The sequence below is a fragment of the Hippocampus zosterae genome, chromosome 5, assembly GCF_025434085.1.
Source record: "Hippocampus zosterae strain Florida chromosome 5, ASM2543408v3, whole genome shotgun sequence".
Lineage (NCBI taxonomy): Eukaryota > Metazoa > Chordata > Actinopteri > Syngnathiformes > Syngnathidae > Hippocampus > Hippocampus zosterae.
Window position 1 is genome coordinate 21,153,412 of NC_067455.1, and position 27,993 is coordinate 21,181,404.

Consider the following 27,993-nt stretch of genomic DNA (forward strand, 5'->3'; position numbering starts at 1 on the left):
CTGATTTCTAACCACTTTCCAAAAACATGCATGTTGCCGTTCGGTAAATGAACAGTCCAAATTGTCCTTTGATGTGAATGTGAGTGTGAATGGTTGTTTGTGTGTACAATATGCTCCCTGCAATTGGCTGGGGACCAGTTTCAAGTTTGCAGCCACACCTCAGCTAAAGTTAGCTGGGATAGGCTTCAGCTCACCCGCAACCCTCGAGGGGATAAGTGAATGGGTGCGGGTGATTTCTTTTTTTGATGGTTTGTTTGTTTTTTGGACAATGTTTTAAAATAACAACATCATACAGGCAGCAGAGTACCATCCAGTGATGTTGATGTATGACTTCCGCAACCGATCGGATAGCGCTGCCTACAGATCAGGTTGCCGCATGCATGTCTGTCTCAAGCTATTATTAAGCCCAAGTGCTGTGTTACAAAAAATTAAAACAAATTTAAATATTATTGGGCTACATCCGGCAGCAGACCCGGATAACAGATTCGTTGACTGACGCTCACAAGGTTGTTGTGAAATTAAAATAAAACATGAAATCGGCTTTAATATGAAAGTAGTGCTTTTATTTTTAAAGTGTCTTGAAACACCTCAGCAAAGGTGTCACATTTCGGTTTTTCGGTCTGGCCAGCAGGTGGCAGGAGCGGTCCCTCTAGCACACCTGCTGGCAATCATTAATCAATAGAGACACTATTTAAGGACTCCTACGTTCGACACCTGTTGTGGGAGTATTGTTTTTGGCATTGCTTACCTAATTGCTCATTGACTAGTGGCTTTTGACCTCGTCGTGTTTTCGCGTGTCGTCTCGGTACCAAGTTTGTGTGTGAGTACCATTTTGTTTTGATGATCTGGCTTTTCTTGCGTGTACAAAGTGTTACATTGTTTTTCGTTCGTAGTTTGTGGACTTTACGTTCTTTTTCTTGCTCTTTTGTGCAAGCACCTTTTGTTAGTCGTTTTTGATTTACCTCCTGGTCCTCATAGTGGACCAGCGCTTTATGTTCTCGCTTATACTCGGTTTGGACATTAAATTGTCTTACTTCGGAGACCTTGTTTTTGTCTACGTTTTTTGGATCCCCCTTCCTAACTCGGTTTACCCGAGTCCTTAACAGAATACTCCCACCATAATGGATCCTGTAGACACTAACAAGATCATGACCGCCTTGACCAGCCAGGGGCAATTAGTGGGCCAGCAACGACAGGAGCTCTCGGAGCTCCGGGAGGCAGACGCCGTCCTAGCCCAGCGGCTGGAGATATTGTGTTCCCAAGGGGAACACGCGACCCCCCGAGAAACGCCACCCCCAAGGGTCCCGGCGGCTTCATCCGGGACACCCTCTTCCCCGATCATGGGGCGAGAGCCCAATCTCCCCCACCCCCCTCGCTACGGGGGAGAACAGGCTCTCTGCAAGCAATTTTTACACCAGTGCTCTCTGATATTCGACCAACAACCAGCTACGTACGAGAAAGATAGCATGAAGGTGGCGTTCATTATGAGCCTGTTGACTGGTCAGGCGGCGTCTTGGGCAGTAGAGATCAGCAATGCTCAACCCGGGCTTCGGTCTTCCTACCCAGAGTTTGTCGCCGAGTTCCGGCGCGTATTTCAACATCCGGTTATGGGAAGGGAGGCCGAAGGTCGGCTATTAGCTATTCGGCAAGGACGACAATCCGTTGCCGAATACTCCATCTCTTTTCGCATTTTGGCCGCCCGTAGCGGTTACGGGGACCGCGCCCTGTGTGGTTTGTTTCGCCGCGGGTTAAGTGCGGCGTTAAAGGACGAACTGGCAACCCGCGACGATAGCCGCAACTTGGAGGAGCTCATCGATTTGGCCCTCATTGTGGACAACCGCATGCGGGAGCGTGAGAGGGAACGTACGGAAGAGCGAGGAACTACCCGTGTCCCACCCCGACGTACGGGTCGTCGGCCGGCTGAGCACGAGTCCTGGCGACCACCCGGACCCGAGCGTCATTCGTGTTCCGATCCAGCCGACGCAGAGGAGGAGCCCATGCAGCTGGGAGGCGGACGCCTGGGACCAGCGGAGAGAGAGCGTCGGATTCGGGATCGAGCCTGCTTCTACTGCGGCCAATCTGGACACCGGGCTTCCAACTGTTCCTTGACTCCGTCCCGCCCGTCCGGGCGCCCCGAAAACTGTGAGTTTGTGCCCGATACTGCGCCACGTGAGTCGAGACGGGAGGAGGCCCATCCGGGACATCCACCAAGACTCGAGTTGGACGGAACTCTTTATGGTCCGTTACGGGTCATATCTGTTCGGGCCTTGGTGGACTCTGGGGCGGACAATTGTTTTGTAGACCCCAGCCTAGCTAAGGAACTGGGTTGCCAGGATGAGGTCCTAAGGGAGACAAAGCGGGTTCACGATCTTGATGGGCGACTCCTGGCGGAAGTGAAAGAAATCACCGCGCCGGTGAAACTAACATTATCAGGCAATCACACCGAATACCGTAGATTCTATGTCATGCGGTCTCGATCCGTACCGCGAGTGTTGGGGTTGCCGTGGCTGCGCGAACATAACCCTGTCATTTCCTGGGAACGTCCGGCAATCGAGAGTTGGAGCGCATTTTGTTATACTCACTGTTTGCGCTCGGCGGCAGAAAAGAGAGGGCCGACCCGGAACGAGCCACCAGAAGTTATTTGTTTAGATAAGGTTCCGCGTATTTACCATGACCTACGCCAAGTGTTTAGTAAAGACCGTGCCCAGTCCTTGCCGCCTCACCGGCCGTACGACTGCGCCATCGATCTTGTGGAGAACGCCTTACTCCCGAATTCCCGTCTATATCAGGTCTCTCAGCCGGAACAAGAGGCGCTGAGGGAATATATCGATAGCTCACTCTCGGCTGGCCTCATTCGGCCGTCTAAATCCCCGTTGGGGGCCGGATTCTTCTTCATCGAAAAGAAAGACAAGACAAGACGTTACGCCCGTGTGTCGATTATCGGGGCCTGAACGAGATCACCATCAAGAACAAATATCCACTTCCGTTATTAGATTCGGCGTTCGCCCCCCTCCAATCCGCCACTATATTCTCCAAACTCGATTTACGAAGCGCTTACCATCTGGTCCGCATTCGTGAGGGGGACGAATGGAAGACGGCATTTAAGACCCCATTAGGGCACTTCGAATACCTAGTCATGCCATTTGGGCTCACCAACGCGCCCGCAGTATTTCAGTGTCTCATTAACGACGTATTAAGAGATTTTCTGAACCTGTTTTGTTTTGTTTATTTAGATGACATCTTAATTTTCTCTCGGACTCTTGCAGAACATCAACACCATGTCAGGCTGGTTTTGCAGCGTCTACTAGAGAATCGGTTATTCGTAAAAGCAGAAAAGTGCGAGTTTCACGTCGAGTCCATCTCCTTTCTGGGGTTTATTATCGAGAAGGGTCAGCTGAGAGCTGACGATGCCAAAGTTAAGGCCGTAGTAGAGTGGCCCACGCCCACCAACAGAAAGCAGTTGCAACGTTTCCTGGGTTTCGCTAATTTTTACCGCCGCTTCATTCGCAACTACAGCCAGAGAGCCCTGCCGTTGACCCGGCTAACCTCGGTCAAGATCCCCTTTAGGTGGGACACTGATGCTGACCACGCGTTCGCCGAACGAAAGAAAGCCTTCACGAACCCTCCAGTATTACAGCATCCTAACCCCTCTATTCCGTTTGTCGTAGAGGTGGACGCGTCGGAATCCGGCGTGGGGGCCGTCTTATCGCAGCGATCCCCAGTCAACCAAAGACTTCTCCCCTGCGCCTTCTTCTCTCGTCGCCTCAGCCCAGCAGAAGCCAACTACGACGTGGGGAACCGCGAACTGCTAGCCGTCGTTTTGGCATTACAAGAATGATCACAAGAACCTTGCCTACATCCGGTCAGCCAAGAGACTAAACTCCCGCCAAGCACGGTGGGCGCTTCTCCTCACTCGCTTCAACTTCACGCTCACCTACTGCCCGGGCTCAAAGAACATTAAACCGGATGCCCTCTCCCGCATCCATGACCCTGCGGAGAGGGACAACGAACCCCAAAGCATTGTTCCGGACCATTGTATTGTGGGGGCACTGAGGTGGGCCGTCGAACGTAAGGTCAAGGAGGCCCAGAACGGAGTTCAAGTCCCGGCTGGTTGTCCGACCGGGAGACTGTTTGTGCCCCCACCTCTGCGCGCAGAGGTGTTACAGTGGGGGCACACTTCTAAGGTGGCATGCCATCCAGGGGTGAACCGGACCTTGGACCTCGTGTCGCAGCGGTTTTGGTGGCCGGAGCTACGCAAGGATACCCAGGACTATATCAAGGCCTGTTCCACCTGCGCATGCAGTAAGGCGTCCCACCAACTGCCGGCTGGTTTGCTGCAACCGCTGCCTACCCCTTCTCGACCATGGTCCCACATTTCCCTGGATTTTGTCACCGGCCTGCCTCCTTCCCGGGGAAAATCCGTCATACTCACCATAGTTGACCGCTTCTCTAAATCTGCCCATTTTGTTGCGTTGTCCAATCTGCCCTCTGCTCAGGAAACCGCCGACCTCCTAGTGAAACACGTCTTCCGTCTTCATGGAATTCCGGTGGACATTGTGTCAGACCGGGGCCCTCAATTCATCTCCAGGGTATGGAAACGTTTCTGCCAGGCCATGGGGGCCACGGCGAGTCTGTCTTCCGGATACCACCCACAGTCCAATGGTCAAACGGAGCGCATGAACCAAGATTTGGAGGCAGCTCTGCGCTGCGTTTGCCTCGATCGCCCCTCCTTGTGGTCGTTCCACCTGCCTTGGGTGGAATACGCCCACAACACCCTCGTCTCATCAGCGACCGGTCGGTCTCCTTTCATGGCAGCATATGGTTATCAACCTCGTCTGATTCCTTCTCAGGAGGGTCAGGTGGAACTCCCTTCCATACAGCTGCATCTACGACGGGCCCATTGCGTATGGAAGGAGACCAGAGCAGCACTGTCACGCACGGCTCAGCGGAACCGGCAGATCGCTGACCGTCGCCCAGCACCCAGCTATCAGGTGGGACAGAAGGTGTGGCTGGCAACTAAGGATCTACGACTCGCAGGTACATCTCGCAAGTTGGGGCCACGCTTCACTGGACCGTTCGAGGTGGAATTGGTCCTCAGCCCCGTCTCCGTCCAGCTCCGACTGCCGCCCACCATGAAGGTCCACCCCGTGTTCCATGTTTCCCTGTTGAAGCCGGTGGCCACCAGTCCCCTGGCTCCTCCGCCCATGTCGCCGCCTCCTCCACAAATCGTTGACGGCGAACCAGTGTACACCGTGCGTGAAATCTTGGACTCTCGGCGCAGGGGTAGGGGTTTTCAGTATTTGGTTGGCTGGGAAGGCTACGGCCCAGAGGATCGGCAGTGGGTCCCCGGCTCCTGGATCTTAGACCCTTCCCTGCTTCGGGCATTCCATGCAGCGCACCCGTCAAAGCCGGGTGGTCCGCCAGGAGGCGTCCGTTGAGGGGGGGGTACTGTCACATTTCGGTTTTTCGGTCTGGCCAGCAGGTGGCAGGAGCGGTCCCTCTAGCACACCTGCTGGCAATCATTAATCAATAGAGACACTATTTAAGGACTCCTACGTTCGACACCTGTTGTGGCAGTATTGTTTTTGGCATTGCTTACCTCATTGCTCATTGACTAGTGGCTTTTGACCTCGTCGTGTTTTCGCGTGTCGTCTCGGTACCAAGTTTGTGTGTGAGTACCATTTTGTTTTGATGATCTGGCTTTTCTTGCGTGTACAAAGTGTTACATTGTTTTTCGTTCGTAGTTTGTGGACTTTACGTTCTTTTTCTTGCTCTTTTGTGCAAGCACCTTTTGTTAGTCGTTTTTGATTTACCTCCTGGTCCTCATTGTGGACCAGCGCTTTATGTTCTCGCTTATATTCGGTTTGGACATTAAATTGTCTTACTTCGGAGACCTTGTTTTTGTCTACGTTTTTTGGATCCCCCTTCCTAACTCGGTTTACCCGAGTCCTTAACAAAAGGAAGTAGTGGAGGGATGTTTGGTGGTTTGTGGATACACACGAGTCTGGGCCCCAAAGGTGAGCAAGGGCAAGATCAGTGTGTCACAAAGCAGTAATTTATTTCTTGCATAGTGAAGAGAAGTGAATGATTTCCCCTGAGAGTCTCAACTACGGAAGGCTAATAATATCACTCAGTGGCTGTTGCTCAAATTATCAGCACACTTTAAAAATGAGGGAAAATGAACTCACACTGGAAACATTTTTTTTGTGAGCGTTGATTAAATCGTAATATTTTCACGTGTACATACAGTAGGTAATTGTAAGATAACAGTTTATCATTTGAAATATTATGTCCTAATTTTAATGATAGAGTAGTCATACAGTAATTGATGTCAAGGAAGAATGTTGAAATGCATCAAGATGCATCTCGACTAAGAGACAAACTAAGGTTAGGCTGGGTTGTTTGTGTAATTTATGAAGAAACTGTTTTGTGTTCATAGGCTGTTCTATATTTATGGGTTAATCTATTAGTATAGACACTTATAAAAATGAATTGGGGGCAGTGTCGAATATTCTTCGTTTCTTCGTTTCGTTTCTTATTTTCGGTAATTACAGCAGGACCCGTACCCGAACCCCCACTGTCCGTAGGGTGTTACTGTCTCCCATTTCTCCACAAAAACCATTTTACCAGAGCCATGCATTTTGCTTTTTTTATTTTAAGATTTTAAACTAGTGTGACAAACTTTTTCAGTTGGTACAGTGTGACCATATTTGCTGATGTATCGTCATCTTTGTAGGTGAGTGTGATGTAAAGACAGAGTAACTCCAGATATTGTTACAAAATATTGTGTTGTAATAGGAACTTTGTTTGCAATAAGCAGTGGCTGAAAGAACAGGTAAAAAAATGATTTTCATTTGCGAGCGTATTGGGTGTAGTGTCGAGCTCAGAATTTTATTTGATAGTGATTCAGTAAGAAGCAAAAATATACAAATAGGAGTAAATGTTGACAATTTTGAGATATTTAAAATGGTCATGTAAATGTGTCATACCACATAACATTTTTGTTTGTTTTTTGTTTGTTTTTTGTACATACCATACCTTATTTGTGGGAATGGAGAACAAAAATTTAAAAGTGCATGTAAACATCACTATTTATTTTATCTTGAACATTTTAATCCAAATAAATAAAAATAGCAGGTTCCAAATCAGATTCAGAACAGAAAATTTGAGATTTTTACGCCTCACATTCAGCCGAGCATCATCGTCTCCGAGATTTCTCCATGCGAATACATTTTCCTCTCCTGACCGTGCCAAATTGCACTCTGTAAAACTGCGTGCCATCCCATCTGAGTATATATCCATAGTCACGGTCTTTCAAAAGATTAAGTAGAAGACTCAGGACTCAACCTACACACAAAGTGGCAGACAGCGTTTGAACTGACCATGCAGAATCATCCAGGAAAGAGCACTGATTGGTGCCAAGTTGGACTGTCAAGAATTTAGGCTGCGGGGATTTCCTTTCGCCATGATGCAACCCTTCTGTTCGGACTATAACTGGCACACCCATGTAAGCTTGGTTCAAATAATGCAGTGGTTTCCCAATTACTTTTTTAAAAACTTTTTCATTACATTTTATGCCCAAAGATGTACTTAGCTCAGGGGTGGGCAAACTACGGCCCGCGGGCCGGATCCGGCCTGTTGGTCTTTTTAATCCGGCCCGCCAAAGATTGGTGCACAATTAAGGTTTGATTGCATTAATTTCGTTTGGACTTGTAATGACAGGTATTTCAACACCAGGTAGCGCAGTTACTTCAAGCTGCAGAGCACAGGAAGGGAGGGGAAGACGAAGAAAGAGGGAGAGAGTAATGACCAGGGAAGGGAAAGTGATATGTATCTGATTAAACGAAGTGGGTAACAAAGTACGAAACATTCAGGAGACGCCTGGAGTCGGAAAGACTCAAATCTATGAGACTTTGAAAAACAAGGAAGCGATTCTTACTCTGTCCGATTCTGGCAATTTCCATGCACAGAGTGAATTGCTTGTGGCTCGAGTAAATGAACATTTCCTAGAATGTTTTGATTGTTATCATTTTAAAAACTTTCCACAAACTGGACCGCTAGTAAGAGTCGGAGAGCAGTCAAATGTGTAGAGCGTGAACAACAGGGGGCTCAGTACACATCCTTGAGGAGAACCGGTGCTGAGTGTGATGGTGGAGGAGAATGTTACATTATTACTGGCATACAAAGACATTGTGCTATCTTATTTATTTTCTATTTCTATTTCTAACGCTCCACAATAAATTCTACTTCTCAGTTGGCCCCCCCGGGAAAATAATTGCCCACCCCTGACTTGGCTCAAGCTTTTTGTTGGTGTAAAAAGCGGGATTGAAGAGATCTGTCATTCAGTAATCTTCAACACTAGGGTGAGTTGAAGTACTTAGGGAACTGTTGACGTTAACGTTGACTGTTCTTAGAAATGGGTGAGAACTGAAACCACATCGCTGGCCGAAAGTGGCCTTATTTCAAGGTGTTGTATTCCCATGATGGTTTATATCAGAATTTGTCACCCTCTTGTAGCCATTTAACGGTCAGGACCCAACCAGTCTACATGTGGTCTTGGAGAAAATTTGACCGGGGTCACTCGGGGAGTTCTGTGAAGAGTGCATCGGGAGTATGGGGCACCAAACCCAGTAATACGGGCTGTTCAGTCCCTGTACCATACGATGTCATAGTTTGTATCTTATTTATCAGATGGTTTCAATTATCTTAAACAGTTAAAGTGTAGTATGTAGTCACCTGGTTACTCACTTGTTTACAGATAGTATATCATCATGTCTCAGCTTTGAAACAACTTACAGTAAATGCCTGGAAACTGTTGGTTGGTCATTACAAATGTCTTGTGTAATGTACATTTCGAATTAGTCATTCAAGTGAAATAATGACCTGTACTGTACTTCATTCCACATTCATTGTGGCCAAGTTATCCAAAAAATGTTCATCATACTCCTTATGGCGTTAGTAATGAGGATTCAAGAAGAATCCGCAATTAGGTACAATGATTTTATTGCTCAGTTAAATGTTACCACCATTGTTCTGCCTTGGCAGTGTTCTACATTACCTTCGTTGTAGTTTATGGTTACACTCAAAACCAATTCGTCAAAAATGTGAGTATGTTTGTGTGACTTTTTTTTTTAAATAAGATTTATTGCTGTACCTTCTGTGTCTACAATACTGACATCCATGACATTCCGGTTGAGTTGAAGTGTTACCAATATGGGCAGTGCTTGAACTCTGCTCCTACAACTGTGCAAGCGTAAGCAATGACTGAGTGACTCCCCTTCTAGTCTGTGTATCTTTAAAAGGAGGGGCCGGAGATTTAAACTCCTTTTCTGTGTGTGTGTGTGTGTGTGTGTGTGTGTGTGTGTGTGTGTGTGTGTGTGTGTGTGCTCCCGCACGCCCCCGAAGCTTGGTCATAGAATGAGGTTGGCAGCTGTGTAAGGTTCACACACGGCTGAGAGCTGATGGAGAGCAGCACAAAAACTCCCAAAAGCTCTGACACAAACTAATTCAAAGAGGAAGAAGTAGACTTGCAGGACAAGAAGGGAAGAGGGTGAGCTTGCTGGCATGGCCGTGTATGAACCCGCCTACCTGCCTCCGGACGCTGAGGAACAGGACTTCATCCAGGCTTATGAAAGCGTCCGAGAGAAGTATAAAGGTGAGAGCCTGTCGGATGGCATCTTTTGCATGATGTGTAACGGGAGACAGATTTCAACGGGTTTGCGTTAGTCCTGATCTATTTGTGAGGTTGTTGACACTGAAAACGTCTATTCTATATTTGCCTTTAATGTTTGGCGTGTTTGGACTTGCGGGGTAACAATTGATTATTGATTAGTACATATGTTCTCTGTCACTCTTGTGTGTTCAGGATTACAAAAGTCCACCGTCTTCCACAGAAGTGCTCCACTTTGATGTGTGGCCGTAGCAATAAGTGTGCACTGCTCACCTCTGATCGTGATGAAGCTATCAGATGGGAGATTAGGACCGAATGGTTTTCTGATCTTTTTTTTTTTTTTTTTTTGCGCAGACATGGTGTCATCAGAACCCGTGACAGAACATACATCATTTTACATTGAGCTGTGTTATCACCCTTGGTGCACCCTAAGTCACTACTTTTGGTCCCCTTGACACCTTGGAAATTACTTGCGTGTTAGTTTGCCTTGTAGAAAAGCGAGAAAGTTCCATTTGTATATAAAAGTTTTAGCCTTGATGGGTGAGATCAATTGACTGTCTGCCCACGCATAGTTTGTCTTTTACCGCTTTTTTGTAGGGCTTCTCCCATGGGAAGAAGGTTAAAAAGTGTAGGCACATACAATGGTTCGACTCAGTGGGTGTTGAAGTCATTGATGATTGGATAGTGACTCTTATTATGAAGCGCTTTGATAAATATTGAACCAAATTGTGTCATCACACTCAGGTTTATTTATTTATATAGCGCTTTTACAATAGCGGCAGCTGTAACATAGCGCTTAACAAAACATTTATGGATCATTTTTAATTGCAGTGTCTTTCTAGTATGACTTGACATTGCTGTTCAGTTCAATGTAGGCTTTTTTTATCATCTCAACATGTATCACTGTCAAATTTGAAAAAGAAAAGAGTATGCAGAGAGGAGGCTGATTGCTCATCAAAATAATCGTGATTATTAGTCTCTTTAATTCAGGAACTGGCCCAACGATTTGTAAGAGGAGAGAGCAAAGTCATTCCAAGCAGTCATGGCTGTTAACATGAATCAGTGTTCTGTTTGTTGTGCTACATCTTTACAAGGTTATAGGAAGCAGGAGCTCGCTCTGTGGCAGTTGTTTATGTTTCAGACGTTCCACTCTGTTCACTGCGAGACATAATCACTCTTGTTTCTGTATGCGCTCCTTATTAAGGCACATTGATGACGTGAAAAGCAACCACTTGCTTTTCATCTTTCAATTCATCAGACTTTCATCAAAGCCGTTCTGTTTTTCTCTGCGGACTTCACATATTTTTTTGCGCTTCTTGTAAAGTCTTACTATGAGCGCAGTCGGTTTAGAAAATGAAAAGCAAAGTGAAAACTTTAATAAATTAACTGCCAGCTGAAAATTTGATTGAATCACTGCAGTATTTACCCAGACGGAGGCGCTGACTTATTGATTCAATTTGGATGCGGCCTTTTTAAGCCAGACTGGGTAAATGTCCATGTTATATTTTATCCTCATCATTACTGATCGAAGATGATACAGAATGATGCTCATCCTTTTAAGATCGAACATCTTGAGTGATGTTAATTGTTTGATTATTATGTCTTCGAGCAAAAGATTCAAAAGGGAATCCTTTGTATCACTCTCAACTGGTTTGCAGTCTAAAAAAGTACAATTTGGGATCAACCATGGGATGTTGAGCTACATCCTCACCACGACAACTTCCCAGTCAGCATTACTCAACATCTCATTGGCATCGAATCAGGCGTTCATAACATTCAATAAGTGCTTCTTACACCCCATTTATTATGATTATTTTCAATGACAGTGAGCAGAGATGTTAACTCCAGATGTAAACAATCGATTTTACTTGACAGTTGAGAAGCAGCACCTGTGGCTAAAGCCAAACCGTGGCAGAATTTTTACTTTCTGGTTCGGCATTTCCCACCTCTGACAATGAGCCGATGAATCGACAGTTATTTGTCCCCCGATTCGACCAGGGAAACAATGTCCATCCCTTCTAAAAATATCACCCAATCCTTTAATAATATAGTGAATGAGTATGCTACCTCTAATATTACTTACTGGCATCACCTACCCTAAATTGAAGTGGTCCTGGCTGTCCTCCCGTCGACTTCTTAAGCAACGTGTACTAACAGCAGCTGAAGCCAATGTTCCAGGGCCACGGAAAGGGGATTACCCTGTTCTGCTGGGTGGACGGCTGATGGAGCACAACCATGCCTGGCATCCAAATTTTGCCAAAGCGGGTGTTCTATACGGCCCTTTCCTTTGGTATGCCGAGCTTGAAATAACCCCATTATTGCCAGGGACATTTTCAATCATCCAATTAGTTACTAATCAAAGGTATTTTTGGCAAGCTAGACTGTTTACTCAAGTAATTGAAATATCCCATTACTCATTGGCTGTACATACTTGTACAAATGAGGGTCTAGAAGCGCAATATCTTAATTGACTCGCTGCACTGAAAATAATTAACTTTGGTTGTAAGATGTCTATACAGGCGTTTAAAGGCCATTTTTTGTGGAATTAAAAATAAAAAAAAAGAGACCAATAACCAATCATTTCAAAGCATCTTCCATCATTAATGTGCGCAATGAGCCGTGCAACTTATTTTGAGCACTGCAAAATATCAATTGGTGTTAGAACAAGACCTTCAGGCTTAAGATAGAACAGAAAATAATAATAAGTTATACATGACAAAATAAGTCAGTAAAAATAAGGACGTCTGAACTTAGGGGTGAATTGGAGGCACTTTAAGTCTTCCATTTGACATGAGTCGAATGTGATTGATTAATTCTGAAGAAAACAAACTCCGCAGTGATAAGTAAGTGCATGATCTCAGTTGTTTGTTTTGACCGTTCCTCTTGAAAATATTTGTTTTCTCCAATTGTAGTGAATAGGAGTTTTGATCTAATTGATCTCTGTCGCCTTTTTTTTTTTTTATTATCAAAAAAATAGTCACAGGGGTGTATGGACTTTTTACATCCACCTCAGCATTATTTACTTAATAGTTATTTTGCCATCATTCCCCCTATGAAAAAGGCTCTTAAATCATTATTTTAATTAGTCTTAAAGCTTGTGACACTGGCAAATTAAAATGTGTGTGTTTGTGTGTGTGTGTGTGTGTGTGTGTGTGCGTGTGTGTGCGTGTGTGTGTGTGTGTGTGCGTGTGTGTGTTTATATGTATTGCATACATGAATATTGTACAGATATTTTTGGTGGGTGGTTACAATTCAGCTTTTCCCATCTGCCAGTGTTGTGTCGATGATTTTCCGCTTTCTTAGGGATGATGTTATGTGTGACATCCTCTCTTTGACCTCACTTCTCTTAGAGTAGCTCAACAGTAATAAAGCCTTTGGAATTCATATGATCTCAAGGTCTCTGTCATAGCCGGCTAGCTCAGGGGAAGGTACAGAGTGGAAAAAAACGGCGGAAGATTCTGTCCTGGGTAGCGTTTGCACCGTGCTGTGGCTGCCCGCGATGCACCTTGGTCGATCATGCATACACTGGCGGCCCGATAAAATGAACGATGGTGAGCATCGGGGAAATGCGCCCCAAATTGCCTTGGAGCTGGAGCGCAAAGACCGCCTGGATTCCGAGAACTGCCTCCATGAAAGCATGCAGTTCGCTTGGAGGGAACTGGAGAGCGCACATTTTGAAGATCAGCCCCCTTTCCTCCCTCCAAAGTTTTTAAACTATCATAAAGACTTTTTGGGTTTAATTTTTTCCGCCATAGTTTCACAGTTTTTGTTTTTAGTTTTTTTTCAGCAAAAATTTTCTTTTTGGTGCATCCCTAATGTTGATTTCACAATATCACTGTAAGTGCCTCGACACCGTCTTCTTGTCTCAATATAGATTAGTGGAGCCATTGTGCTTAAAATTAAGTCATGGGTTGGCTTTAGGTACGTCACTGCTTAGCTGAGATGCAACAGTACTCTCTGTCCACTTCCTTTTCAGCATACGTCCGCATCAAAATGGTTGAATCTCCACTGTGGGGACTGCGGTTTGCTCCGATCCACTCTCAGCATCTCCTGGACATGGAGCTGTGGCCCGACTCAATTAATTATACCTAATTAATTAGGTATAATTCACAGAAATTTCAACCGTCAGTAAATGATGAGGATGGTGAGTTGCCACAACAACAGTGTAAATAGAATAATTGCATTGGCATTTCCACAAGTCTATTCTGTGCAAAAATCATTTTGAGGTCAAAAGTTCACAGACTGCATTGTACTCACGGAAGTAGTCAACGGTACAATGTAGAAAAGCAGTGTGTGTATTGGCATATGAGTTTGTTTTCTTTGTGTGTACTGTACATGCATAAAGCGCTCGATCTATCCTACAACAAAGGATACACTGCAAGGTAAAGTCAGTTTTGTGGTATGCAAATCAGAAATTAATTTGTCATAGAATGCAGTTCCACAGCAGCGCAAGTAGAACTCCAGTCCGAGCTTCGTGTTAAGTTAGCCACAGTGCACATGGTTAAGGTTTTGTTTGTTTCCTGTGTTTGTCCTGCTGTGTCAGAAGCGCTTTTTTTATTTATCTTTTTCTTGGCACAAGCATTCTGATGGCTTGCATTGATCAGCACTGCCATACAGCTTGGGGAAAAGATTCCTGTGGGGCATGATAACAGTATTGTATTGGATTCCTGCAGGGCCTTTTATGGGAGCGAGAGAGCTCCAAAGCGAGGCTTCCCCCAAGCTGACATCTTTCCTGTCCGACATGCACTGTTATTAAATGGCAGAAAACAAGCTACTTTCCCTTTTAAAAGAAACAAAACAAAACTAGCTACCGTTGTTGGTCCAACTGCATGCGCATAAATCCACACATTTTCGAATCCAGTTCGAATCTTTAAAATTCGGTAGGGTAGTTTATTACTTCACTGCTTGGATCTCTTGCTTTGCATAGTTATCACAAGTTATTAATGTCAAGTTAATATTACAGATTTTTATCATCCCTTGATAGACACACAAAATGTAATAAATCAGCAGGTACCGTGTTTGATTGCCTTCCTGTGTGGAGTTTGCGTGGGTTTTCTCCGGGTACTCTGTTTCCCTCCTACATTCCAAAAACATGCATGGCAGGCCGATTGTCCCTAAGTTTGAGTGGGACTGCGGACGGTTGTTTGTCTTTGTGTACCCTGCGATTAGCTGGCAACCGGTTCAGGGTGTCCCCCGCCGACTGCCCGAAGACAGCTGGGATAAGCTTCAGCATGCCCCCCGACCCTTGTGAATGATAAAGTGGATCAGAAAATGTATGGATGGATGGATGGATGAACACTCCCTCGGTGTGATTGTGAGCGTCAAGGTTGTTTCTGTGTGTGTGTGTGTGTGTGTGTGTGTGTGTGCCCTACGGTTGGCTGGCAACTGTTTGTGGGTGTCCCCTGCCTACTGCCCAAAGACAGCTGGGATAGGCCCCAGCATGCCTCGCTACCCTTGTGAGGATGAAGCGGAACAGAAAATGGCTGGCTGGCTGGCTGGCTGGCTGGATGGATGAACACTCCCTCGTGTGAAAGTGTCAAGGTTGTTTGTTTGTGTTTGTGCCCTGCGATTGGCTGTATCCGCGCCTACTGCCCGAAGACAGCTGGGACAGGCTCCAACATGCCCGCGGACCCTCGTGAGGATAAGCAGTTTGCACAATGGATGAAAAGATTAATCCATCAATTACCACCTTCCTATTTGGGGGGGGGGGGGGTTACATCATCTCATCACCCAAGCATCCCAACACTTCCATTTAATTGTTTCAATGACATTTGTGCATGTGTAACTTTACAGCCAGGATGTCTTTATTGTCAGAACTGTGTTCAAACCTCTATGTGGCGCTCTGTTGAAATGGGCAGTGGAATTATTTCTTCTGTACTGCCAAGGGGACTTATGTAGGTACGTTACTTTGGAAGAGAATAGGAATGAAATCTGACATCTGATTTGATGCTTGGTGTTGCATGGTGAGCACCGATGTTTGATGGCGAGCATGTGTGGGCTGTCTTGCCTTGTTTCTTGTCAACCGTTTCCTGGCACATGAAATGCTGTGACTTTATTGGTGGCCCGTGGTATTCAGAGCAACTGGAGCCAGTGCGACAGTCACCAACCACAAAGTCCAGGAATGCCTCAACAGGTCACCCCTTACAGCTGACACTCACGGGGGGGGGTGAATGCACTTTATGCACGCTCGCTTCCTCTTCCATTTTCTCTCTCTCTTCCTCCCTCCCTCTCTCTCTCTCTCTCTCTCTCTCTCTCTCTCTCTCTCTCTCTCTCTCTCTCTCTCTCTCTCTCTCTCTCTCTCTCTCTCTCTGACATATGCCCGCACGCATGCACACGCTTGCACTCAAACGCTGACAGCCGAAGGTTCGCACGGTTTTCTACCTGCTCACACACAGTCTTGGAAATTGCAAAATTCAAAGCTCAAAATAAGCGGCTCTGCATTGCAGTTTGCAAGTCAAAATTTGACCGCCTTCCACTCAAGCGTAATGTCACTCAAAGAGGAAAACACTTAACAGCCATAAAATCCAAAATAATTTGAGCTCCAGCTCCAGCACCCCGCGAAAGGAGATCAGAAAATGCATGGATGAATGGATTTTTTTTTTTTTATCGAAAAAACTGTTTCGCTTGTCTAATGGAACATTCAAGCCCTTCAAGAAATACCAAGTAATTGGATTTGAATTTGCTCCACTGAGAAAGTTTCTAGAGAAAAAAAAATGCAGTTTGCTGCTATTCACAATGTAAATTTAAGAAATAAAACATGCTTGTTATATTTTTTTAAAAAAAAGGAAACCAATTCTGCATTGGTGACATTGTCCTTCCTTGAAATCCTGGGATTAACCAAGAATACTCCTCAAAATCAGAAAGTTAAGTCATTGATTCGCAAAACTGCTCCTGAAAGTAAAAATCATTTCAGTACTTGCACACACACTGAAATTGGTGTATCACGCCTGCGTAGCAGATCCCTTCATCTCATTTGAGTCAGGGATACCAAAGATGGATACCAAAGATACCTTTCACAGTAATTCTGTCCAGCTCTGCCAGAAGATGCGGTTAGTTAAAAACTGCCCTAAATGGCAGGTCTGACTCCATGAGCTACACACCGCTCAGTTACATAAAAGGTATGAATGAAATCTTCTGAGATAATAAATGGCTGTTAAACTAAACAGAGCCTCCTGCACGTGTTGACTTTGAGATCCCTGAGGGGTGTGGCTGCCCTCCCTCAGAGAACAGGTCAAAAGGCAAACCCTGGACAAAAAAAAGCAAACAAAAAAACCCCACCTCCCATTTGTTTGTCTTATCTCAAAGCTGCAATCACTGCTAATTTGGGATTTCCTGTAAAATTGGAGCTACTGTACCCTTGACAATTCCATCAGGATAACACACTACTGTGTGGCTATGTTTTTCCTCCATCCACCTTTCAACTTGTCATATTTATCTTTGATGTGTGCATCGAGTGTTTGGAATTAACGTTGTGATGTGGTGTGGCGTGGACCAATTGCTCTGAACATACGGATGTCTGAGTTCTGCTGCTGGTTGATCAGTATTGTGGTTTTGGTCAGGTCGATGATTTGTCCTTCAAACATTGTCAGGAAAATGAATAGAGCTATATGGCTGAGTCTGATTTCACTTTGGTTTGAGAAAGATATGGAGGAACCAGTGTAAATCCTGGAGAAGCATTAACTGTTTCCCACTGGACCAGAATCTATTTGCAGTGGTGGGTGTCCGGCTGTTGTCTGGAGAGAGAGAGTGTGTTTGTGTGTGGGTTTGGGGGGATTGCACACTGTTTACAACCCAAACTAAAGCAGTTGGATTTGGATTTTAATAGAACACTCAAAATGTGACTCTGCTTAAATAAAACTAAGCACATATATTACAACAAAAAATAGACAACTATTGAAATTATTACACTTATCGGATAAAATGATAATTTAACACATTTCATTCGACCAAAGTAGTGGTCATCCTTTGTTCGGTTGATGTTGAGCCTAGATTTTTAATTTTACTGTTTTTGTGTTTTCCCAATGTCTTTGTTATTCATTTATTGTTTTATTGTTAGCTGTTGTGTAAATTATTTGTGCTTCATGTACAGCACTTTGTATACAGCGCTGGTTGTTTTAAAGTGCTCGATAAATACAGTTGAGTTGAGTTGAATTAATGTTACGGTTTTGCGGTCATGCTTTTTGGTTTTTAGTGTTTTACCATGAGATTAAAAAAAAAGGTGCCTTGGTTTGACCCTCAGGGTGGAGGAGTAATAATTATGTAGGATATTATTATCTCTTGATGATAATCATATGAGAATGTGCTCAGCTCATGAATAAAAATTCACTTTGTAAACCTCTCCAAATTTATGTTGCGAGCAGCATTGATGAATACTCATGTCCATAAATATTGGGACTCGGCTACAATTCACATAATTTTGCCACTCACTGCAGCGCCACAATGGATTTGAAATGAAGCCAACAAGATATGTTTTAACTGCAGACATTCAGATTCAATATAGGGCAAGGGTCTCGCTCGAAGGGCCGCTTTTCTGCATGTTTTCTGTCCCTCCTTCCGCAGCACACCTGATTCAAATAAATAACTCATCATCAAGTTTTGCAATAACCTGATAACGGCCCTGATCATTTGACCGGGGTTTGAGTCCCCTGATTTAGGGTATTTATACACTTGAGTGACATCAGTCCTGATGGAATGTCCATCTCTGCAAACAAGCATTAAAATAGTTCAAAAACAGCAAAAAAAGGAACACTAGAGTAGAGCTGTAAGCTGCTGGAATTTCTTATTTATTTCTTTTTTTTATGAATCCCACTCGCTTCTAGTCACTAGAGCAGTGGTCCTCAACTAGAAATGCTGTCGGTCCACTTTTTTTTTTATAAGACCAAAGTCCGGTCCCATGCACGGTGGTCATGGGGAGCAGGGCTATATGCCAATTTAGTATGGTCAAGCCAAGCTGAAACAAATCAACACTCCTCACAACCAACCAAGAATGAGGTGCATGAAAATAACAATTATTCACTTTGCCAGTACACAGCAAATAATGAGAGGTATTGTGTTGAGGCAGAGGAACTCTTTTATTTTGTTAAGTTGTGCCTGCTTAATAATAGAAATAGCCCTTTTAGGGAAATAAGACATTTTTTACTTTAACTTTGTTAAACAGTAGTTGTCTTTTTTCCCTTAATTTAACAAAAGCAAAACAAAATACTAATTTTACCAAAATAAATACTAAAAATGAAAACAAAATTATTATTTTCATTTGTACAATTCCCCTTTTCACATCCCCCATGAAATCATTGAAAAATATATCAGAAGAGGAGTTAAGAACCATTTTAAATACTGACACAAGGGAGCACAGGAATGTGCAGTGCTGTTCTTCCACTAAAGGTGAATGCAATGTCTGAGGCATGCAAATATTATTTGAGGACGCCATTGGGATGTTCATTTAACATGTTGCGCTGTTCTGCTGTTAAACAGCTGCAAAGATCCCCGGGTAGACGGGAGCAAAACTGCACACAATTGAAACGTCCAGCGATTTGTCTTGTCTGTGTGTGGCTCTCCTGTGCTGAAGCTATGAGCACACTGTGGCGTCGCGCATGCGTCTGTTTCCTGACACAATCATCCATTTTGAATGCGTGACGCTGATGTATGGACACACCTTAAGTTCAGAGGAGCCAATCAGCGCATCGTTATCGCCGACATGCCCCCGTCTCCAGTTCGTCAAAAATTATACACACACAGAGTCGCGCTGCTGCGTCCTCTGCAATACATCTGATCGTGCACGCAAATAATACAACGGATAATTTTAACAAGCGATCGCGGTAATGCGCAGATTATAGACCAAAAATAGAAATTGTATAACGGAAAAATCACTTTATAATTTATTATTTTATACAATTTGCCGAGGGTCCGGACAGAGGAGGCCCGGACAGAGGAGGTCGGCGGTCCGGTCGTGGATCGCGGTCCGCCAGTTGAGGAAGAGGGCACTAGAGTCTAGTGGTGTTGGCTCCTGCATTACGGGAGCACAGGCTATGCAGATGGCATGTCTTCACTCTCCTGCCTGGATTAATAAATCGCAGCATGCCACAATCTTGCGCCTCTGTCTTAGCTGGCATTAGTCAACCGTTTTGCCTCATTTTTAAATGACAAGCCCCCCCCCCCCCCCCCCCCAAAACAAACAAGGACTTTCAGGTTGCTCTAAAATCTATGACACCCAAGATTTACTTGTGGTGGCCCGCCTTAGATAGTTGCATATGTGGGGAAGCACTGACCTTATAATGTAAGTCTCACATTTCATCTTGAGAGCAATTTGCCAGGTTATAGGATGGCGGGGCGGAAATTCTAGCCCATGTAATATACATACCATGAGAAAAGTAAAATTAATCGAAGCAAAATATACGGGAAACAGTCTTCGGAAATCTTCTCATGTAACAATGAAAGTCTGTAAAGTAGCTGATTTCATGCTCATTTCAGAGAGAGATTTATTTAGAGAAGGGAGCAATAGTAAAATGAGATGGGGAAGTGATAATCTGCACTGCCCTATCACGTCGCCGTACTTCAGCACATGCTGCTGTCGCCTGCATTGAGTGACTGGCATGCTGAATATCTTTCTTGTCCATTATTTCTATTGGGCAATCCTGCGCAAGTTGTCTATTCCAGATATATATTTCATTGAACATTACCACAGCAGATAGGGCCTTTGCTTTTTTCCCCCCACTTTGCCGTTTTAACTTTGCCTACCACGTAACTTCATGGATATCAATTGTTTAGTTTGAGGGATGAACGCAAGGTGCTAAAGTTTCATTTTCCATTCAGCTGTTGAGTTTGTACAGTCTTACAAGTCATGCCAGCACCAAGCATGTTCTTCCCTCAAAGGCTCCTGTTTGTCATCACTTGGCAAAGTCAGTGTTTCCAGTCTCGTGTCAGCGAACAGCCTGACTGACTCATTGCCCGCCTAGCGACATGAATTAAAATAATGATAGAATCAGATGGCATAAAACAAATACCACATGAAGATTGCAAAATTGCAGAAGCTTTAAGAACATTTTGATTTTGATTCTGCTCTTTGAAGATCATGCCGTTGTATTTTGATTTAGATGAAAAGGACAACAATTTTTCAGCTGATGCAATCGGTCCAATGAATCAGGGAAGATAATCACAGTTTATATAGCATTATTTTTTTCAGTTTTTGTTGGAAATGATTCACATGTTTAAAATTTGAATCGGGCCATCAATTATTTGATAAATATTGTATTATTAAGTCACCCCAAAATCACAGGGGTGGGCTGGCCTATGAGAAAGGCGGTGATTTCCGGGCCAGCCGGGGGCCATGAGCCACAAAAGGAGAAAAAAATCAATAAAAAGGGGAAAAATGCAGCATTAAAAGAAGGACAAGAAGCTATTAGTACAGTATCACCTAGGGTTGGACGATTATGTAAAAAGTGATCGCAATTATTTTGATTGAGATTGACACCACATTTGATTATTCATTGATTTGAAATGCCAAAGTGTTATTCTAAAAATCAGGGTCATCAAAAATCAGAGCTGATTATATGAATGTGTATGTGCAAGGAGCAGTGTTTATCCATTTTCGGAAACTGTTATAAAAGTCATCGTTTTCAGACTCCTAAACGCCGCCTCTGTGTGGAGTGCTCAAAGGGTAAATAACTTGGGCGGGTAGAGTGAAACACATTTTCGTGCGGATGGGGTCTAAATACAAACTGACCGAGACAACGAGGAATACCTGGACAAGACACAAGTGCCCGAAGGAGTTGAATGGTTGACACAAGGGGAGGGGGCTGACAAGCACAAGGAAAACTTAACGGGACAGACATTGACAAACGGGAAACAAGGAATACATGACACGACTCAAATCTAATCAACCAAAATCAACAAAACATGTTAGGAATATCTCGCCAAAGTTGACTTGCTTTGTCAATGGTGCGGTGAGTGTTTGCTCAACTTGACCTGGGTTTCATACGTGTGTTTGTCAGTTGTACTAGCACGATTATCTTTAAAGAAAATTAAAGATAGTTGTGCTAGTGGAGTCGCGAAAGTCGCATCATAGTTCTTGGTGGAACAGCAGTGGCGAATTGCTCTTGAAGGCGACCATTTTTCAAGACAATGTCACAATGTTTTGACTGAGGTTGTCTTGTCAAACACCGAATCAGTTCCAGCCTTGATACGTGGATTTTTGTCGAGCTAATAATGTACTCACTGAGATGGGCCAGTCATCCTAATTTGAAATCAACGTTGTGTTCCTGCGGCTGAGTCACATCACAGATTCCTGTACGCTGATTCACCGAATGATAATTTCATCACTTCCTTCCTCTTTGCAGCTAATCAATGGACCCAAACGGACAGTATTCGTACTTGCTAATTTCAAATTGCAAATCGTGGAAGCAATTTGACAATAATATCGTGAACGACATGTGTCACCCACTTGTGGCTTCGGTGTTAACCAGCTCCGACCTTCTCACGACGCACTACACAGACGAGTTAAAAAATGTATTAAAACATAATGAGACGGCTAAAAGGATTAATTTGTCCAAAGACAGAAGGCCAATTGTAATGCATACACCCCAATGGCGTCTAAGCATTGAGGAATGAGCATGGATGTTAACAACATTGCACGTTACACAACGTGAAAATGTCCACAACATCCGTGTACATTCTCTGAAAATTTGCTTTTACTGCTAGATATTGAATGCTATTGTTCCTCTTGATAGCACTGCAGTGTTTTATTTAATTAAACATTGCATCAATTTCATTGTTTTTAATTTTATCTTGAATACATGTAATTCATCGTTCTATTTTTACATTGGTTAAATTAAAAAAAATCCTGTAATTATCAATATTGATCGAAATCAAATGCTTATACGTACTGTGAAACAGTTTCATCCATATCACCCCTCCCTATAAATCATATTATGTTTAAAAAGGCGTTTGTTTAATCTTTATATTGACCAGTTTATTTGACTAATTCAAAGTTGCTGTGTCGACGGTGGTTATGAGTAGTGTCATGTTGTGCCCGAAGCGAGTAATCGCTTCGTGCGCAACAAACTGGAGATAAGTGGATCACCGAAATAGCAGACACAGAAAGGAACTTTGTCACAAAAATGATATTTATTACAACACAAAATCCCCGTCTAAACGGACAATAGAAAACGCTGGTCAAAAAGAGAACCAGGAAAATGGGTGGCAGGTGTGCAGGCGGCAAGCAAGAACGCCTGCCCCCTGCTGTCAAATACGGAACGTGACAAGTAGATAGATGTGTTTTTGCGAACATGGGCAAAATTTTAAAATAAAATATTCGAAATGGCCACCCTGTCTGACAGTGTCGACCAGAAGCACACCCGTTTTGGATTTTATGACGTACTTCATAGCGTATATGTACCTAATTCTGTGGCCTGAAGGGTTAACTTTCTTTGGTTTGTTAAATGAGACCCATTCTTAAAATGACTCCAGGCATCTGGGTGTGATCCTTACATATGCACGTCCCTGTGGTGCTAAAACTGTTAAACAAATGTTCTTCACAGATATGTGCTTCCTGAAACTCCTTCCAAAGTCATTTTTACATGAGTGAAAGCCCAGTTTGGGTGGAGGATGTGTGGGAGGAGATACAGGAGGAGCTCTGCGTCACGCCAGTAAACACACTTTGTGACTGGAAATGCGTATGTTGAAATACCAAAACAAAGGGTTACAATCAGAAAACCTGCCGTACTCGTGCTGCTAGCTCAAAAGAGACAGAAGAGCCAAAAGACCAGTCTTTCGTTCTGTCTATTCTGAGGCCAAACAGGAATGAGGTAATGCTCCTAGTGCTCCAGTGCGTCATCGATCTATAGAGAATTTATTCATCACAAAAAGAAAACGGCTGCAATGGACCAATCAAGATCAATCCAACATGAGATTGCTTCTCTGAAAGGTACTTCCCACGTCGCAGTCTTGCACAGCATCAACTGTAGTTGTATTGTAGATACAGCAAAAGTTTTTTTTTCCCAATTGGGATTCATGCGAAGGAAGGACATCTGAGGCAGGCATTGTTTGAACAGAAGCGGAAGGGAGAGTATTTCCCAGGACACTTTAACTCACATGTCACTGACACATACTTTTTTGTGCAAAAGTTAAAGTATGAATCAACGTTTGATTACCTTGTGGTACCTTTTGTAAAGCAGAGATGGAAATATGTTTTTTTTCCTGAATATGCTTTGAGAATATATATATATATACATCGAGCGTATGCAATTTGTGTACATAGGTCGTATCGGTACAAGTGCTTCAACTTCCAATTTGCCATGCAAAGTTTCCATGCAAACCTGTATCACCAGCATCTCTTTTCTTCAATCAAAGGTCTTAATAAAAGGACAATCACTCCTAGTCTGTTTGAAAGGAACAGAGGCGAAGAGGTCCTTTGACCACCACAAAACAAAACAAAGTGATAGGAATGTTTCACAACGGAAAAAAATATAATCGATAGAGAGAGACTGTCAGCCACCAACTTAGCTTTTTTCTGTAGTTAAAAAAAAAATCATTTGAGTGATCGGCTCAGGCCACTTCTTTTTTTTATACATATCAGGTTTTCACGTTTTACTCTCAAAACCGTTTTAAATTTGTAACATGTCGTCTTAAAGCGATGAATCTATGCTGTGCATCTCACACCGTTCATTCAAATGATCGGAGTCGCTTTCAGGCTTGCTGATGGGCTCATCATTTGAATCAGCTGGGGTGGAGGAGGGGAAACATCTAAAACATGCTTTCTCATCTAACATCCAAAAAGAAAAATACGGAGGTGATTGCTCTAAGACTGCAAGGGAAGCTCAGCTTCCCCTAAAATGTCAAAATGTAAGTGATCAAATATCTGTGTGTACATACAATTGAGTGGACACGTCATTGACTAAATATGCGCTACAACGTGCTCAACCTTTGTTCCGAATCAGCTTCTTATTACTGGTTACGACGCGACTCTCTTCTCATTCATTCCCACAGCTTCACTGTGCTTTAAACTGTGTGGACGCCGAGCGTCGACCGCGTGGACGCTGGGCGTCTTGAGACTTCAGTGTAGGTTGTCCCAATGCGTTGAAACGAGACAAGTCATTGGATAAATGCCGGTTTTGTCCCGCCCATCGGACGCTCGGTGTCTCTGGGAGTCTATGGACAGTCGGCTGGCCCGGACACTGAGCTTTTCTGCATGATGATTCGATGATCTGTCTGAGGCTGAATCTCTTTTTGATTGACAGTGAAACTAGCCAATCATCGATCTTATGCTGAAGGCATCCTTTTCTTTTTTTTTTAAAAGGAACGGAGAGTAGAATTCACGTTTAAATAAACTGAGACATTTTATGATGTAGGCAGCAATTGAGCTTCCCCTCCTTGACAGACCAGCAGCCGGCACTGAATACAAAGCATCTGAAACGTGCCATCGAGGACAGGAGTTTGACACCTGTGCTCTACAGGCATTGCGAGGCATTCTTATGAAGACAAGCATGCACCAACCTAAAACAGGCAGTCAAACAAGAGAGAAGGTATTATTGCTTTGCAGTACTCTCAGTCTACATGACTGAACTGCAAAGGAAGACACTTTTGGAGACGTTCAATACATGGCTGTGGTCGATCATGCAGCCGGGCATCTAAAAAAACATCATGTTCAATAGAACAGTCAATTTTGAAATCAAGGTGGTTACAGTGAAAGCGGTCGGGCCATATTATTCTCATTCATGTTTATTTCATTTTGTCACCATTAAAGTAACCCAAAAATATGTGGGTTTCATTCTAGTTACAGTTTGTGTCATCTCAAATTCTTATGCGTGTGACCTCATTTTCCTATACTGGAATTATCTGCAGTGTGTCTTCGTATTTGTATTAGAGTGAGACACATGATAGGATGAACACCTTAGCAAGGGGTAACACAACAGCATCTAAAACAATTTGCTTTTGTTTCTTGATAACAGAGATCTAAATCTAATATACTGCTGACCGTATTGTAATAGATGCATCAGATTGTTTTTTTTTTCAACTTTCTTTTCATAATACATTAATAATAATGTATCGGAGCACTGGGCATTTTGCTCTGAAAAATGATCACAATTGATAGCTCCTATAAATTAAGAAAATATCAAAAGATGTAGATGACTGTGTGTTGCATATTTCCTGCTTGGGGGATAATTGGGGTTTAAATTAGACTTCACCTGATTCGGATATTTCGAGGCTGACCATTAATGAGTGAGCTGATCAGCAATCTGACCACACGTTGGAGCAGTACTGTATGTCTATTTATCCCTTTAAGGCCTGGGGCTTACTATAGTGGACAACCTATCATGTTATCAGGTTACAGGTTATCATTATTGATCCATGAAAGGGTCAAATAACTAATTTTCTGTCTATACTCCTGTTAACTGAGCATCAACGAAAGTATTCTCAAGCATTTGTGCCTATCTATATATATATTGCGCGTCGTCCCGCACGCGGTCTGTCCTTCCGTCTGTCCCTTTTCAAAACGTACCTACTTCACTGCGCCGCTGCGCGCCGCCACTGCGCCGCTCAGGCAGTGGCTCACTACGATCGCGCGGGCATCTAAGCGAAAAAATGTTGTCTACCCACAAGCATTGCAATGAAATTGTTAGTTATTTAGTAGAGCTAAACATCTCTTTATTTTCGCGATAAGCAATGAAGATGAACAAAAAGTAGAACCAAGCAACAACACTTTTGTGGGCCGAAGGCCCACCTTACCAGCCCTCCGCAGGAACTAGTTGATGAGCCGCCCGGAGGGCGGCGAACCACCACCTTACCAGCCTTCCGCAGGAACTAGCTGATGAGCCGCCCGGAGGGCGGCGAACCAGCTAGTAGTTGATAAATGTTACGGTGTACCGAGGAAGGAAAGTAATTTTAGTCACCATGTAGCTGCTTTAGTTGGAACCCTTGCAACATTATATGAATGACGAACTTGTGGATGAGTCAAAAGTTGCATGGCAGGGGGAAGTGGAATGCTGTCCTCATGCTGTATTTATGTTTCACGCGGGACTTAACAGTTTCATATATATCTGTATTTGTTTCACAAGGATGATGTCGACAACTTTAAAGTTCATAAGCATGGACAATCGAGTTAACGGAGTTATGCTCTCTAACATAAACTGTACGAGGTGGTGGGTTCAAGCGCCATTCTTGTGGTGGATTGCTCCTTATAAACATAGTTTTTGCAGTGTAATCCAAATCCAAAACTACCTGACAACTGTACATGAATCGTGCTTAACTTGGAGCGGAACTTGGTGCGGAATACGCAAGCACACACAACAAGAGCACTGAGTGTGCTTTCACGTGTTGGAGTGCTGTGTCAAAAATATAGATACCAATAAGATTGATTCTCAAACTTAAATAAAGATACTTTTGATACTTCAGTCATTTGAATTGTTATATTTGCATTATAATCAGTAATATATTCATTCATGGATATGATCAATAATGTAATTGATCAAATCGGTGAATTTAGACGGAATGTGTAGAAAATGTAAAAATGTCAACGATCCGATACAGCCAACCAGTGGAAAGTTTAGTTTCAATTCAGTGTTAGAAATCAGATGGTGAGAAAATGCAGTTTTAAAAAAAGTCCAATTCAAAATATGATTACAATGTGTGCCAATGCATAAGAAATGAATCAACAGTAAATACTTCTGAGTCAAGAAAATGCATCAATATTCCCTATACTGGTAACAATTTAAGACAATTTTGAATTAGTAAGACACATAAAATTACCCGAACAAAGTAGCCTGCCTCTCACCCACAATTAGCTGGGATAGGTTCTCCTCACAGAGGACCCTAATGAGCATACGTTGTATAGCAAATGGATGAACGGAAGAATTGTCAGAAAACGTCCCACTGTGAGATCTTGCTCATTTCAGCCCGCTGAGCGACAGTATTTGTCTACAAATGTGTGCCATTAACATCAGAGTGAAGAGAGTTTCCCCATTTGTACGTGTTATTTAACGCTCAACGTTTGGCAGTCTGTCTCATTTTCTCTATTTCTATGCCCATTGCTTCTGTAAAAAATTAAATAAATAAAAAAAATCAGTCAGAGACCTGCTTGACTGTCTCCCAGTTTGCAAATAACGCTTACGTAGACATCCATTAACCCTGCTCAACTTCCTGGTCAGGAAAGCCGTTTGGAGCTTACAGCAACATTTTCGCCTTTCGGTCATCTCCAGTGGGATGCTGCAAGGTCAGCAACCAACATTAGTTTTGTGATTCGTAGATGAAACTCTCCACTGCCTTCCTCCGATTGTCTCCCCGATGTCTGAGGAAATCTCCTCAATATACTTTGAGGTATTATTGCATGCAGG

At 43.6% G+C, this 27,993-nt stretch overlaps 1 protein-coding gene across 10 annotated transcripts in view; it reads left to right on the forward strand.

Annotated features, from left to right (window-relative positions):
• Positions 1-27,993, forward strand: part of plecb (plectin b) — a 116,438-nt gene that overhangs the window by 7,077 nt on the left and 81,368 nt on the right. For 2 of the 10 annotated variants that reach the window (XM_052064559.1, XM_052064560.1), the window contains exon 1: positions 9,459-9,655. The exons of 6 other annotated variants lie outside the window; for them this stretch is intronic. In XM_052064559.1, coding sequence (XP_051920519.1) covers positions 9,565-9,655 — 91 coding nt within the window. In that variant the 5' untranslated portion in view covers positions 9,459-9,564. Of the gene's footprint in view, positions 1-9,458; positions 9,656-23,353; positions 23,589-27,993 lie in introns of those variants that run through there. 2 more of the 10 variants (XM_052064562.1, XM_052064563.1) reach the window with 2 other exon arrangements.